Source organism: Branchiostoma belcheri, unplaced genomic scaffold (assembly GCF_001625305.1).
Source record: "Branchiostoma belcheri isolate BF01 breed outbred unplaced genomic scaffold, Haploidv18h27 scaffold29, whole genome shotgun sequence".
NCBI classification, from domain to species: Eukaryota; Metazoa; Chordata; class Leptocardii; order Amphioxiformes; family Branchiostomatidae; genus Branchiostoma; species Branchiostoma belcheri.
The window spans coordinates 2,374,935-2,387,942 of NW_017803898.1; the positions used below are offsets into that span (position 1 = coordinate 2,374,935).

Sequence of the window (13,008 nt, forward strand, 5' to 3'; positions counted from 1 at the left end):
TATGATTTTGAAAACGTCAAAAAAATAAATTAAATTTATTTGATCTCTCTGTACGCCAAAAAACAGTTACTCAAGCAACTGGATATGATTTTGAAATGACGTTTTCAAAATCATATCCAGTTGCTTGAGTAACTGTTTTTTGGCAAATAGAATAGTGTTGTTTTGCCTGCTGTTAAGCTTGTTTTGCCTGTAGCCCTGCATGTAGCCTTTTGTAATAGCCACACGCTATCTGGGCTACCCTAGCTGTGCTTGTTGACCAACCAACCCGACAAATAAATAGAGAATTCAAGCAACATATTGAATTTATTAGACAGGGTAAGCTTTGAGCTGTTTAAATGTTACGCTTCCTTGAGGGCTGCTACATATGTTTTACTGTAATACTGATAAGTGATAACGATATATCAATGTTATCCTGCTATTCAAAAACCAGAAGAAAATGATAATGATTTATTGGTAATTTTCAATTTTATCCTTCCGGAAATTATTGACATATGTCTACATGATATATGGAAACGGGACTGTGAAACATGAAAAGACGTAAGTCCAATATTTATTCCGAGGTTGTCGCAGTACTGCATTGTAAAGAATCTACCGATTTTGTGCTAAGAATAAAACAAAAGGCTTTAATGCTATATATCTTTGCAGATTGTAGCTTCTAGACATTAAAATCAATGTTTAATTCCTTTATGTTTCGACGTTGGCTGCAAACTATGAAGTACAAAATCCATAAGGGAGGTTTAAAAGATGCCAAACTACTCAGAATTCCATTCAACAGATCTAAAGGTGCAAGAATAGTTCAATTCCATACCTGACAAGACTCTGCGATATGCTTTGAAACCAAATGTGTACGTGTGATGTTCTTTTATATGGTATGGATGATGTTCTGTATTTGTTAGCTGTATTTTAATGTTTTGTATCTGTATAACCCAAGATCACATGCAACGTTGGCATGTAGTATTATCTGTCAATTAACCAATTGTTATTATTATTGTTATTTTTCTAGAACATATTCTTAGTACAAAGTCATTGCAGATAGTAGGTCATAGACAGTAAAAAAATTATGTATCTTTTGACGTTGGCTGCCCCCTACGGGTAAAAATTCACAAGAGAACCTAAGGTACAAGGTAAGGTTAAAATAATCTGTGTGTAAAACGTAAATCCTACGTCTTTCTATGCGCTTGAAACATAGAAGAATTTTGTGTGCACTACGATCACCTTCTATGCTACTCTCCAAGCAGAGCCTTTTTATTGTTATTTCGCACCCAACACAACGTACCAACCGACCGTAACCCAAAACCCAAACCTCTGCTTGGAGAGTAGATCGAAGTTGCTGAGGCAGTTGAATATCATTAGAAGTTTCGAGAGATGCACACGTGCGTTTCTGGCACGCGTACATCTCTCGAAACTTCTAATGACTTTCTGGTATGTTCTCATCCAATCTGACATTTTCCCAGATTGGTCTAGCAGTTTGTGTGGGAGTATTACAAAACAAGACATGCTGCGATGAGACACGTGTAGGGAACTTGTGCCCATCATTAGTCTCTCCTAGGGGATGATGACTGGATTGTTTCGGTGTTGTAAGCTTCTTTCCCCGCCGGGTGACTGTAGCCCACCCGGTTGATTTTAACAAATCACTTGAAAACTATACCGGTGCAATGGCCAAGTGGGTAGAGTGCTCGCCTTGCATTCGGTAGGTCGTGAGTTCTATCCCCGGGTGAGTCATATCAAAGACTGTGGGCACCGCCATATACTAATGGTTCCGGGGAGGACTTATAACTAGTAACTTGGGAAACTGTGGTAAGCCTTTGGCGAAACTGAATCCGAACCCTCCTCGCTTTCCTTGATGTTTTCTCATTCGGCCGAGCACTAAATCTTAGTGAAAACCTGATAACATCATTCAATTGTGCGCCTCTGAAACTTTTTTGAAAGAAGTTTCAGGCGATATAATGATGTACGTTTCTGGTATGTTCTCATCCAATCTGGCCTTTTCCCATATTGGTCTGGGTGTTTGTGTGGGAGTATTACAAGGCAAGACATGCTGCGATGAGGCACGTGTAGCTATAGGGGCTTCGTGCTCATCACCAGTCTCTTTTAGGGCTTCTGAGTGCAATTCTTCGGCACTGTAAGCTTCTATATCTAGCGTGTTTTCCTGATGAATTTGTTTTTCCCAGATTGGTCTAGGAGTTTGTGTGGGAGTATTAGAAGACAGAAGACATGCTGCGATGAGACACGTGTAGGGACCTCGTGCTTATAGCCAGTCTCTCATAGTTTTTTTTTTATGACGTGGTGACAGCACACGCAAGTTTTTTTAAAACTTATATTAATGCTGCCATCAACACAGGGGACAATACAATACTCATTTTCACCTGAGCGAAGTGAGGAACGTCGTGTAAAGTGCATTTTCCAAGGGTACCAGATCGGTGGTATGTCAGTCGAGCACTCTACCGCTACGCCACACGAGCCCACAAAGGGGCTCTGACTGGAATTCTTCGGCACTGTAAGCTTCTATGTAATTTGTTTTCCTGATACATAACTGTTATCACATCATCAGGTCGGGGGTTCCCGGTCCCAAACCCTCTCCCTCCAAGCCGCTTTATCTATCATGGCGCCCACCAGGTACCCCTTGGGTAGTCCGACATCAGTAGTCAGTCTATGTGTCACTGTCTGGCCGGTCTGATACTGTCTTGCCAATTTGGTACTGTCTTGCCAATCTGATACTGTATTGCAGCCACAAAAAATCTTCTCGGAGTTACCGAAAAAGGTTCCTTGTCATGTTCTGTTACCAAGATATTGATGTAGAGTTTAACATTAATGGGTAGATTTAGTCAACGTCAATCCAAACATACCGAGCAAGAATGCTCCAGGGAAAACGTAAATGTTGGTGTACTAAAATGGCCATTACATAAGGACAATCATTCTGTAATATGGTACACTTCTGGCACACTTTCTCTGCTTGTTTTTGATTGCATAGATACGGCGTCACCATCTCAAAAGCAAATGGGTTCCAAATCCTTAATGCGTTTGCACAATGTTAGCAATAAATGCAAATGGCTGGATATGCACTGTATCTAAAGGGCAAAGGCTCAATAAAGATTATTTATAACACAGGTTATGTACTGTGTTAGGTTTGAAAGTCTGTAGACCGTACTATGTTGAAATAAGGGTATGTAAATGTTATGGTAAATCGATGGATTTCCTTTATAGCACCTGCGGTCAGCTTGTTGAGTCAGAGTTTTCTCGCAGCTTTTCTTGCTTTGAAAGTTTCCTTTTTTGCAAGGCAGTCAATAAAGTAACTCTTTCGCCGACCAAATGTGTCCAGCTGCCAGTATTTCCAATGGAAATGATATTTCAAGAAAGCGGTCATTCTGTTTTGTCCCTATCATTACCTTTAACCAGCCAGAATACATGAGGTATAGGCATACTTAGTGACGTTTGAAGGAACCCTGATACCTGTAAGAGAAGAGTTGGACGCCCAAACATAACAGTTAAGAAACTTATTGAAACTGAAACTGGCTTGGAGGGACATGAACTTTTCTCAGTGATGTATGACAGACAGTTGTGGCTAACTAACTTTGTATGCTCCACCTCTACGGAGGATGAATGATGATGATGATGATGATGATGAAGGAATAGGTTGTAGAGCGCCTCCAAGCGACGGAACCAACCAATTTACATAAACTTAACATCAATATCTTGGTAAAGACACATGGCAAGGACTTTTTTTCTATAACTCCGAGCAGATTTATTTTACTGGCTACAAGACAGTATCAAATTGGCAAGACAGTATCAGATCGGCAAGGCTCTATCTAATACTTTTGGCTGGCAGGAAAAAGAACAAAGCTCGATAAAACGCCTAGAAACACATCTAAAATAATCCTCTGCTTGGAGAAAACCCATTTCTGAAATGTGAAGGGCGCCAAATTTTGATGAACCACCCACCTACAAATAAGGTATTGAACCGGGACAATACCACAGGATATTCTGTTGACCATCTAGGTGGAATTTCTACAAAATCGCGAATGACAAAACACGACGTATGGACATACCTACAAGCATTTACCTTTTCCATGGAGCATATTTGATTGGTATATTTAAAATTCCGTCGGCTAAAACTACCCATTTATATTAAACTTTCCATCAATATCGTGCTAACGAAAGATGACAAGGACACCTTACAATATCTCCAAGCAATTTTTTTAAATGTGAAGGGCGTCAGACTAGTACTTTCATGAACCACCGACCTACAAATACTGTATTAAACCAGCTCAATACCGCAGGATATTCTGTTCGCCATCTGGGTGGAAAAATTTCTACAAAACCGCGACTGACAAACCATGAGGTAAGGACATACTTACAGACATTTACCTTTTCCATTGAGCATACTTGCTCGGGATATATAGATACTAAGACGACCCATTTATATTAAACTTCCCATCAATATCGTGCTAAAGAGTCATGACAAGGACTCCTTATTTCATCTCCAATCAATTTCTTTAAATGTGAAGGGCGTCAGACTAGTACTTTCATGAACCACCGACCTACAGATACTGTATACATGTATTGAACAAGGACAACACCCCAGAAAATTCTCTTGACCATGTAGTGTGCAAAAAAACCTTGGCTGACAAAACATGAGATATTGGCATACTTAGTGACAGGAAGCGTTTGAAGGAATAGGCTGTAGAAAGTCTTCAGGCAAATGCTTTCATCAAATCGAAGCATCGATCATACTTGGAAGGATAAAAGACATCCCGCTTTGTGCCAAACGTAGGTTATCTAGATCGCTATTTGGGTAGGCTTTCCGGCTTTTCCACGTATATATGCTGCCATTTATCATCAAAGCCAATTGCCAAATGAGTGAGTGAGTGAGTGAGTGAGTGAGTGAGTGAGTGAGTGAGTGAGTGGGAGAATGAATGAGTGTATGAATGAATGAAAGTGAATGAATAGATGAGTGAATGAGTGAGTGAATGAATGAATGAATGCTTGGTTAGTTGGTTTATTTCAATATAATAGCATTCAATACCGTAGCGGTCACAATACAACTTAATTGAGGCATGGCCGGCCTACAGCATTTAAATCAGTCACTGAGACTTGTACTAGGGATTTAACACTACTGATAGCTGAGATCTCAAATCAAAGTTAAGAAAAAATTGCATCAACTTTACAGCAGTGTTGCCACACACGCACAAACGTGGCTGTCTCGCACTGCTCTAATCAGAAATTAATAGCAAACACGCGGCGACAATTATGATAAAAGCCGCTCTATCAGACCTACAAACGTGTTAATAGAGATGCAGGCTGCGACACAATTCACCCTCTTAGCGCACGGGCGAACAGAAATGACTGTATTTACAGTTTGGTAACCGCCCCAGTTAAGAACAAATTGTGCAAAATGTGTGCAAATCACGGCTGAGATGTTAAACACATAGTGGGTAATCATGGATTAATGGGACATTAACATCCAGGCAGCTGTCTGGTTGGTCCTTCTATGAGAAGCGGGGATGTGTGAGCCCGTCTCGCCAATTCTTGGAAAACAATTATTTTCAAGGTGACACGCAAACATTAAAATCGTTTGAAACCAGCATGGTATATAGTTTTACTAGAAACTCTCCAGCTGTAAACAGGTTGTAGTAATTTTCCCAGTTTTCGACATTTAGATAGGAAATTGGGAAGAATTTGTCCAAGAGACTACCAAAGAGTAATCACATTGGCAAAATGGTCCCTATATAAAGGGGGTTGCTATCGTAGGTTTGACTATACGTCATTAAGCATATGGTATTTCGACAACAGACATAGCACACGAAGAGCCATGGAAGATCACTTTATAGAATACTACTTTGAGTTCGGCTGCAGCTATTTATATTCTTAACGCTTGTGCATGTGTAAAATATCTAACGGACCAGTATTGGCCAGGTGCTTGTGAAGTAGAGATTGTCAGTTTTGACTGTATAATGATAATAACTTTACTACCAACCATGTCCTGAAGCTAATTGCTAACAACACAAAGACAAACACTAGCATATAATGCATTGTACTAGAAGACAGAAAATTGACAAAATGACATAATGATTATTCGTTTGTTCCTCTACAGACCCTCTCTGAACCATGGAAGACCACTTCAACGAAGACTACTTCGAGTTTGACTACAGCAACTACCCCTTCGAATTCTACAACTACACCTTCGACGGCAACTTCACCTACACCATCAAGGACCACTCTTGGGACGTCATCATCTACAACGTGGTCGCTCCCGTCATGCAATGCGCCATAGGCATGACGGGATTGATCGGTAACGGTCTGATCATGTACGTCATCTTCAAGTACGCGTCCATGAAGACTGTGGCGAACGTCTACGTCTTGAACTTGGCCGTGGCGGATTTTCTATACTGCCTGACTTTCCCCATCTGGACCATAGACTACATCCTGAGGTAGCCATACTTTCTTGTTTTGAATCATTCAATTGTAACTTAGCTTCTTCATTAGATAGTTTCTTTTTCTATAATCTGGTTTAATTATCTTATTGTTACTCATTAATTTCTAATTTTGTTTCTTGTCATTTGCCTTGTTTGTAATTTCAAGCATTCATTCATTCATATTTACCAAAGGAAAACATATTGTTTTTGCTTAGTTTCTTCTTCTTCCTCTCCGAATCAATAAGGTCAATGACCTGAAGCAGACGTCTGTCACAATGGTGTTGGGTTACATTATGTTGCAATTTTATAGCAGGAGGGATTTAGACTCGTGTCTGATCTTATATATGAATGTGTTTGAGTACGAATTATAACAGAGCACACCATATGGGGACTTCAAGGTAAACATTATGCATTAATTTTGCTTTGTAAATGTTACCTTTCTAGTCCATCCATACATTAATTAATTAAATAATTAATTCATTCCTTAGGATGTGGATTTTCGGCAGAGCCATGTGCAAGATCGTCCGAAGCATCTTCAACATCAACACGTTTGCGTCTATCTACATCCTCACCATGATGAGCATCGAGCGGAACTCGGCCGTCCTGCACCCAGTGAGGAACCGGACAGACAGGTCTGTATCTGTATCTGTAACTGTGTATATCCTTTATAACTGCCCTTCAGCATAACACATCAGCTTTGCAGGCACTCATTTCCCTTGCCTTTTACCTTTCTAGTTCATCCATGCATTAATTAATTAATTAGTCGAGAGAAATTCGGCTGTCTTACACCCTATTAGGAACCGGACGGACAGGTCCATTTTTTTCCTTGATTGAAGAAGTATTGAAGGTTAACATTACTATGCATATGTTATGTTAATGTAGAGGCTATTTGCTTAATCATGACATGTTAAAATGAAGTATTGACAAAGGAGAGGAATTTTACGCGCAAAATATTGTAATTTAAAGTTAGAAAAGCATGAATTAAGCTAACTTGTGGTAATTACGACCTAATTGAATCTTATATATTAAGCTTGAGTAGCTGAAACAGTCTCCCAGACAACGTGGTCGGCTGATCACTGACAACAACCTCCAGGCATTCAAAACAAGTGTACACCGGCATCTTCTTTCCACCACCAAGACTTCTGCATGTACAACTTTGCAGTTGCTGTAAACCAATGATTAGCCAGGAATGTTACAACCTAGGCTATTGTTTACATTAGCACATGATAGTAAAAAAAAAACTAAATAACATAATTTTGTCACAGGTCCCTGAAGAAGGCTAAGATCATCTGCGGCAGTATCTGGGTGTTCGCGCTGCTCTGCTGCCTGCCTTACATCGTGTTTGCTGACACGGTGGACTTCGGTGGCGTGCCGGTTTGTACCTCTTTTTATTGAAGTCAATTGACTTGAATTTCTATATTCTGGGTATGCTACCCATACGAAACAGCCATACAAGCATAAAACACAAATGAAATGTACTTTCAACGGTTTGTTTGAAGTTAAAACTTGTGTTCCAACACAAAGAATTGTTATCACCTAGAGCTTTCGACCAGTCACTTTGATTTTCATCTAGACGAGACTTAAAGCTAGAGACCCTCTGTAGAAGAGAACTTCAGACAAAGCCTTAAGAACCAAAACTAAAAAAGAACCCAACATACTGTTAAAGCAGTTAGCCTTCGGGCATGGTTTTGCAAATAAATAAATAGATTCAGAGCAGTGTCTGGGGCAAAAATAGTGCTGTATCCAGAACCGTGCTTTATCCAGAACTACGACTTTATCACATTTCAATATATCATTCCGATACACTTATTTGCAGGTGTGCCTGTTTAACTGGCACGGCAGTGTGCAGACTCAGGAGTGGTGGCGCAGTGTGAACGCGATTTACCTGATGGCGATGGCCTTCCTGGTGCCGCTGTGCATCATGGTCCCCAACTACGTGCTCATCTACCGCAAACTGCTCAACACGGACGTCATCCCGCCGGAGTTCAGGCGCGCTGTCAGGTCGGTAACTATATCTCTGCCTGCCTAAATGCTTAGACCAGAACTGGTCCCTTGCTCCTCTTCATTTGTCCTACAAGGCAGCACGGTCCAGAGCCTTTTGTTCAGCAATCTTGAGGGACCATCCAGTGTCATATACTATTTGGGGGTCTCCTCTAGGCCTGGGGTCCTGGTGGTATAGCCGTCCTTCGGCGTAACACACCAGCTTCGCAGGCACGCCGAATGACCAGTTACACCTATAACCTTAGCACATTTAATTGCAGTAGTTGTTTAAAGATCTCTAGCTAGTAATGATGCTACATGTATGTGCTTGGTGGCAACGAGCTCCACTCTACGATCATAGTTCTTGGAAAGTACGAGTTTTTAGCACTTCTTGTACTATTGGATTTTTCTTGTTCTTTTCTTGGTTGGTATTAGATACTTAGTAGTTAGTACGTCCACCAGTTTATTAGCCATTTTGTACATCCATAGTCAGGACATGTTTCGTCTGTTCGTCTGCAGGTCGCGTCACCGCGTCACCAGGATGGTCATCGTGGTCGTGCTGACGTTCATCGTGTGCTGGCTGCCGCTGCACATCGGGAACGTCATCAGGTAGGGTGCTTTTACCACGGTGCTTTTACACAATGTCTTGTAGAACAGAGTAAAGTAGAGTAGAGTAGAGTAGAGTAGAGTAGAATACAGTAGAGTAGAGTAGAGTAGAGTAGAGTAGAGTGTTTTAATGAGCAATAGAATACAGTAGAGTAAATTGGAGTAGAGTAGAGTATGGTATAGCAAAGTGGATTAAAGAATAATGTAGAATAGACTAGAATAGTGTAGAATATAATGGCCTAGAATATGATAGAACAGAGTGGAGAACAGATTTAAGCAGATCACAGTGCAGCAGAATAGAATAGAATAAAATATGATCGAATTGAATAAAATAGTGAGCTGAAATAAAGAAAATTAGAAACAACAGACTAAAGTACAAATTCAATGCTCTTCATCCTCTGCTTGCCATGGGGACCCACACTATTTGGCAATTATACATTTCTTGTTACTTTTCAGGTTCGTGGTTGGCCATAACGTGAACGCCACTGTCTGGTACTTCCTGAACGTCATCGCTGACATCAACACGTGCGTGAACCCGTTCCTGTACGCGCTGCACGGGGAAAACTTCCGCATGACGCTGCAGCGGACACTCTGTGGGTCAAAGTGCTGCCCAAAACGCTTCCGTCCAACGTACGTTTACGCCTTTCTGTTTGTCCTTTTTTTTTAATAATTGGTTAGAAGGTGCTGTGATGCTAAATGGTAGTACTTGCATTATTATGTTTATCGAAGTAAAATAGTTTTTGCTCATTTTGGTATTCTTCTCATAACAAATAAAGTCAATGACCTGAACTAGACGTCTGTCACCATGGTAACTGGTGTTGAGTTGCATCATGTTGCAATCTTTTTACATCATGCAGGAGTGATTTAGACTCGTGTCTGACAATATATGTGAATGTGTTTGAGTAAGAATTAACAGAGTAGACCATATGCAAACTAAACATCATGCAATTGCCTTGCAAATCTTACCTAAAGTTTCTAGTTGTACATCAATTCATTTATTATTTTGTGTTCCCGTCGTTCCTCAGTCGCCAAGATGAGATGTTCTCCATGCACTTCACCAGTCGCCGCTCCACGGCCGGCACGCCCATCGAGCTGTCTACTGTCCGCATCAACCATAACCTGGACTGGACCGGACGGACCCCTCCTACATTCCGCACCAACATGACTAACCATCGCAGACACCAGCTTAACAGCATTGATATGTTTTAAAGGTTTTGATAAATACTGCAGTTCTTTGAATAGCAGGTAGGGGGTCTAAACTGACAACATTCTGGAACACTATAGCCAGCCATCGCAGGCACCAGCTCAACAGCATTGACATGTTTTAAAGTCGGCTGCAGTTCCATAAACAGCAGATAGAGGGTCCTTGTTTTAAGAATTTTGATAAAAATTCCACTGCAGTTCCAAGAAAGAACACTAGGTGATCATAGTCAGATCAAACAAGCCCATCGAGCTGTCCACTGTCTGCATCAACCACAACCTGGACTGGACCGGACGGACCCCCCCTACATTCCGCACCAACATCACTAACCATCGTAGACACCAGCTTAACAGCATTGACATGTTTTAAAATTTTCAACAAAAAAATTCAGCTGCAGTCCTAAGGAAAGACGCTAGCTGATCCTAGTCAGCTGTACAGCAGCACAGACATGTTTTAAAGTTTTTAACAAAACCTCGCAAGGGGGTCCAAGCGAACAACATTTTTGACACCAAGTGGCAGAACAACACTGTAGAAAGAAACATGAATTCTTAAGAATTAAAAATCGCCAAAGTCCTTGTCACTACCCATGTCTCTCCACAGAGTCTATGCCCAAACACTTCTACAAAAAAGTAAAAAAAATATATATCAAGAGCTCATGATTCTTTGTCACCATGAGAACAAGTCATAAAGTACTAAGAAATTTAATGGTACTTGAATATCCAATTTTTCTAAACGAAGCAACTTTGGCGAAGTCACATTGCACTATAAGCTACTTGAAAAAGCCTCATGATTCACCTCATTTGAAGATGCCCCCTGTACATTACCATATCAAACCGCCAAAGAAGATTAGTATGATTGAGATCACGTCAGTATAAGCTTCTTGAGACACTATTTCCTAGAAGAGGGACTGATCAGAGATGAAACTGCGTCACTTAATTTCCTGCTCCCACTTTGGATGAAAGATTGCCTTATATGACAACGTTTCATGGCATCCAATGCAATTTCTGGGCGGCAAAAAGAAAGATATTCCGGATGTGAAAATCTGTCTGATATTGGCACTTGCTGCCATTTCATACAATTTCATCATTTGATACTTGAAGCGTTTGAAATAGTCCCAAAACAAGCTACATGTGTTGTGTCACAATAGTGGCAATTCGAAAGTTTACAGTACCAAATGGTTACAGTAACCTATACATATGCCCTATAGACAAGCAGCCAAAAAAACTAGAGAAAGAGAAAAACATTCAAGATGGAACATCTCAAACCAACTCATTGTTTTCCGTTCGCCAAGAAAAGACAAGAACGCAATACCAAAACCCATACACGCATATCATAGTTATATTGTGTTTATCTTCTTCACGCAAAACTTCAGACGCATTGTGTTTCCAGATTGAAGAATGTACTACTAGACGATTGATCATACTTTGAGCACATGAATAACTTTCGACTGTAGACATTAAAAGATGAACCTTCTCACAGAGACAGCATTGACAACAAAAGTACTGTTGAAAACATCTGTTCTGGATTGATGACTCTAATCTTTTGAAGGAGCATACATGTATGCAAAGTATCACACTTTGAGCATATATAAGCTTCGTCTGTAGACCTTGAAAAATTATCTTTCCCGCAAAGACAGTACTGACAGCAAAGGTACTGTTGAAAACATCTGTTTTGGATTAAAGACTATAATCTTTTGAAGGAGCATACATGTTTGCATGTAACGTAGAGTGGATTCATTTCTCAAGGTAATCAACCTCTAGCACACTGCAGTCATCCTTTACATGTGCTTTTGAATAAATGTCAAACTCTGGAAGTGACAGAACTGTTGGAAACACATGTCGTTAAATTCAAACAAGATCAGAAGTAAGAGTCTGTGGCATCACATCTGTAGAAAAAAGATGGGAATAGAGAAAAACTTGACATAATATGACCAAGAAATTGCATTAAAAATACTGTTTTTGATAATGCTTGGTTATTTTAAATTATAACATTTGGTTTTTGAAATTGAGTCATGCATAATATTAACGTATTGTTTGTAGTAAGTCGTTGGTGAGTTGTGATGTTTTGATGGTGTAGTTTCAAATGCTGTAGTTTATACAAATTTAAGGAAAATGAAAAAAAAATAATGCCGCTGTCACACAGCTACAGGTTTAAAAGGACATGCAGTACATTAGTATAACATTTTTAAGATTAGTATAGTTATAATCTTTATTCCATGTTAAAACTATATATTGTAATATATATTGTAAAATATGTTTGATCATATATTCAGAAATCCCTGATTACGTGGGTAGAAAGTAAAAGAATTTAAGAAAATATGTAAATTAACTATGTTGTATATGTTTATGGTACTTCATTATTGGATTGAGTCAATGAATCAAAGATATATAGTAGCTGTGTTTTTGTAAAAAGATCATATCAAATGCAGAGCTTGTTTGTATCTCTATCTAATGCACATTGTCTAGCGAATAGCCCAAATATTGCATTGTCATTCTGTAAATGAAAGAAGTTGTTTTTGTCATCTATCTTTTTAACTGTTAGCCTCCATTTTCTTAGGTGTCAACTATTGGAATCAAATACAGCTTTATCTGTAAATATATATGGGCCAGGTGGCGTTACACAATTCAAAACACAATCTGTTTCCTGTCCTGCCGATAACCTTATATAGTAACCCTTGTGGGTACTCTAAGCGGAAGGAACGAAGGCCACGACTGAAAACACATTTGCAGAGAGACATGAAAGGAAGGTTATTTGTCTACTTTGTGGGTAGTCTAAAGCGGAATGAAGGCTACGACTCAAGCTCTGTCA

At 39.8% G+C, this 13,008-nt stretch overlaps 1 protein-coding gene across 1 annotated transcript; it reads left to right on the forward strand.

The window, feature by feature from the left end:
- The first annotated feature begins 6,092 nt into the window (after positions 1-6,092).
- LOC109472960 (delta-type opioid receptor-like) lies at positions 6,093-10,208 on the forward strand. Its single transcript, XM_019772825.1, has 7 exons — positions 6,093-6,428; positions 6,902-7,045; positions 7,679-7,787; positions 8,230-8,414; positions 8,913-9,002; positions 9,456-9,629; positions 10,025-10,208. Exons 1-7 carry the CDS (start codon positions 6,106-6,108, stop codon positions 10,206-10,208), a joined length of 1,209 nt encoding a protein of 402 aa, XP_019628384.1. The 5' UTR covers positions 6,093-6,105.
- The last annotated feature ends 2,800 nt before the right edge of the window (positions 10,209-13,008 follow it).

Excerpts from the sequence above, each read along its gene's own strand:
- LOC109472960 (XM_019772825.1), top strand. The coding sequence starts at position 6,106 with ATGGAAGACCACTTCAACGAAGACTACTTCGAGTTTGACTACAGCAAC. Across the intron at positions 8,415-8,912 it reads GAGTTCAGGCGCGCTGTCAG|GTCGCGTCACCGCGTCACCA; the intron begins GTCGGTAACTAT and ends GTTCGTCTGCAG. Across the intron at positions 9,003-9,455 it reads CACATCGGGAACGTCATCAG|GTTCGTGGTTGGCCATAACG; the intron begins GTAGGGTGCTTT and ends GTTACTTTTCAG.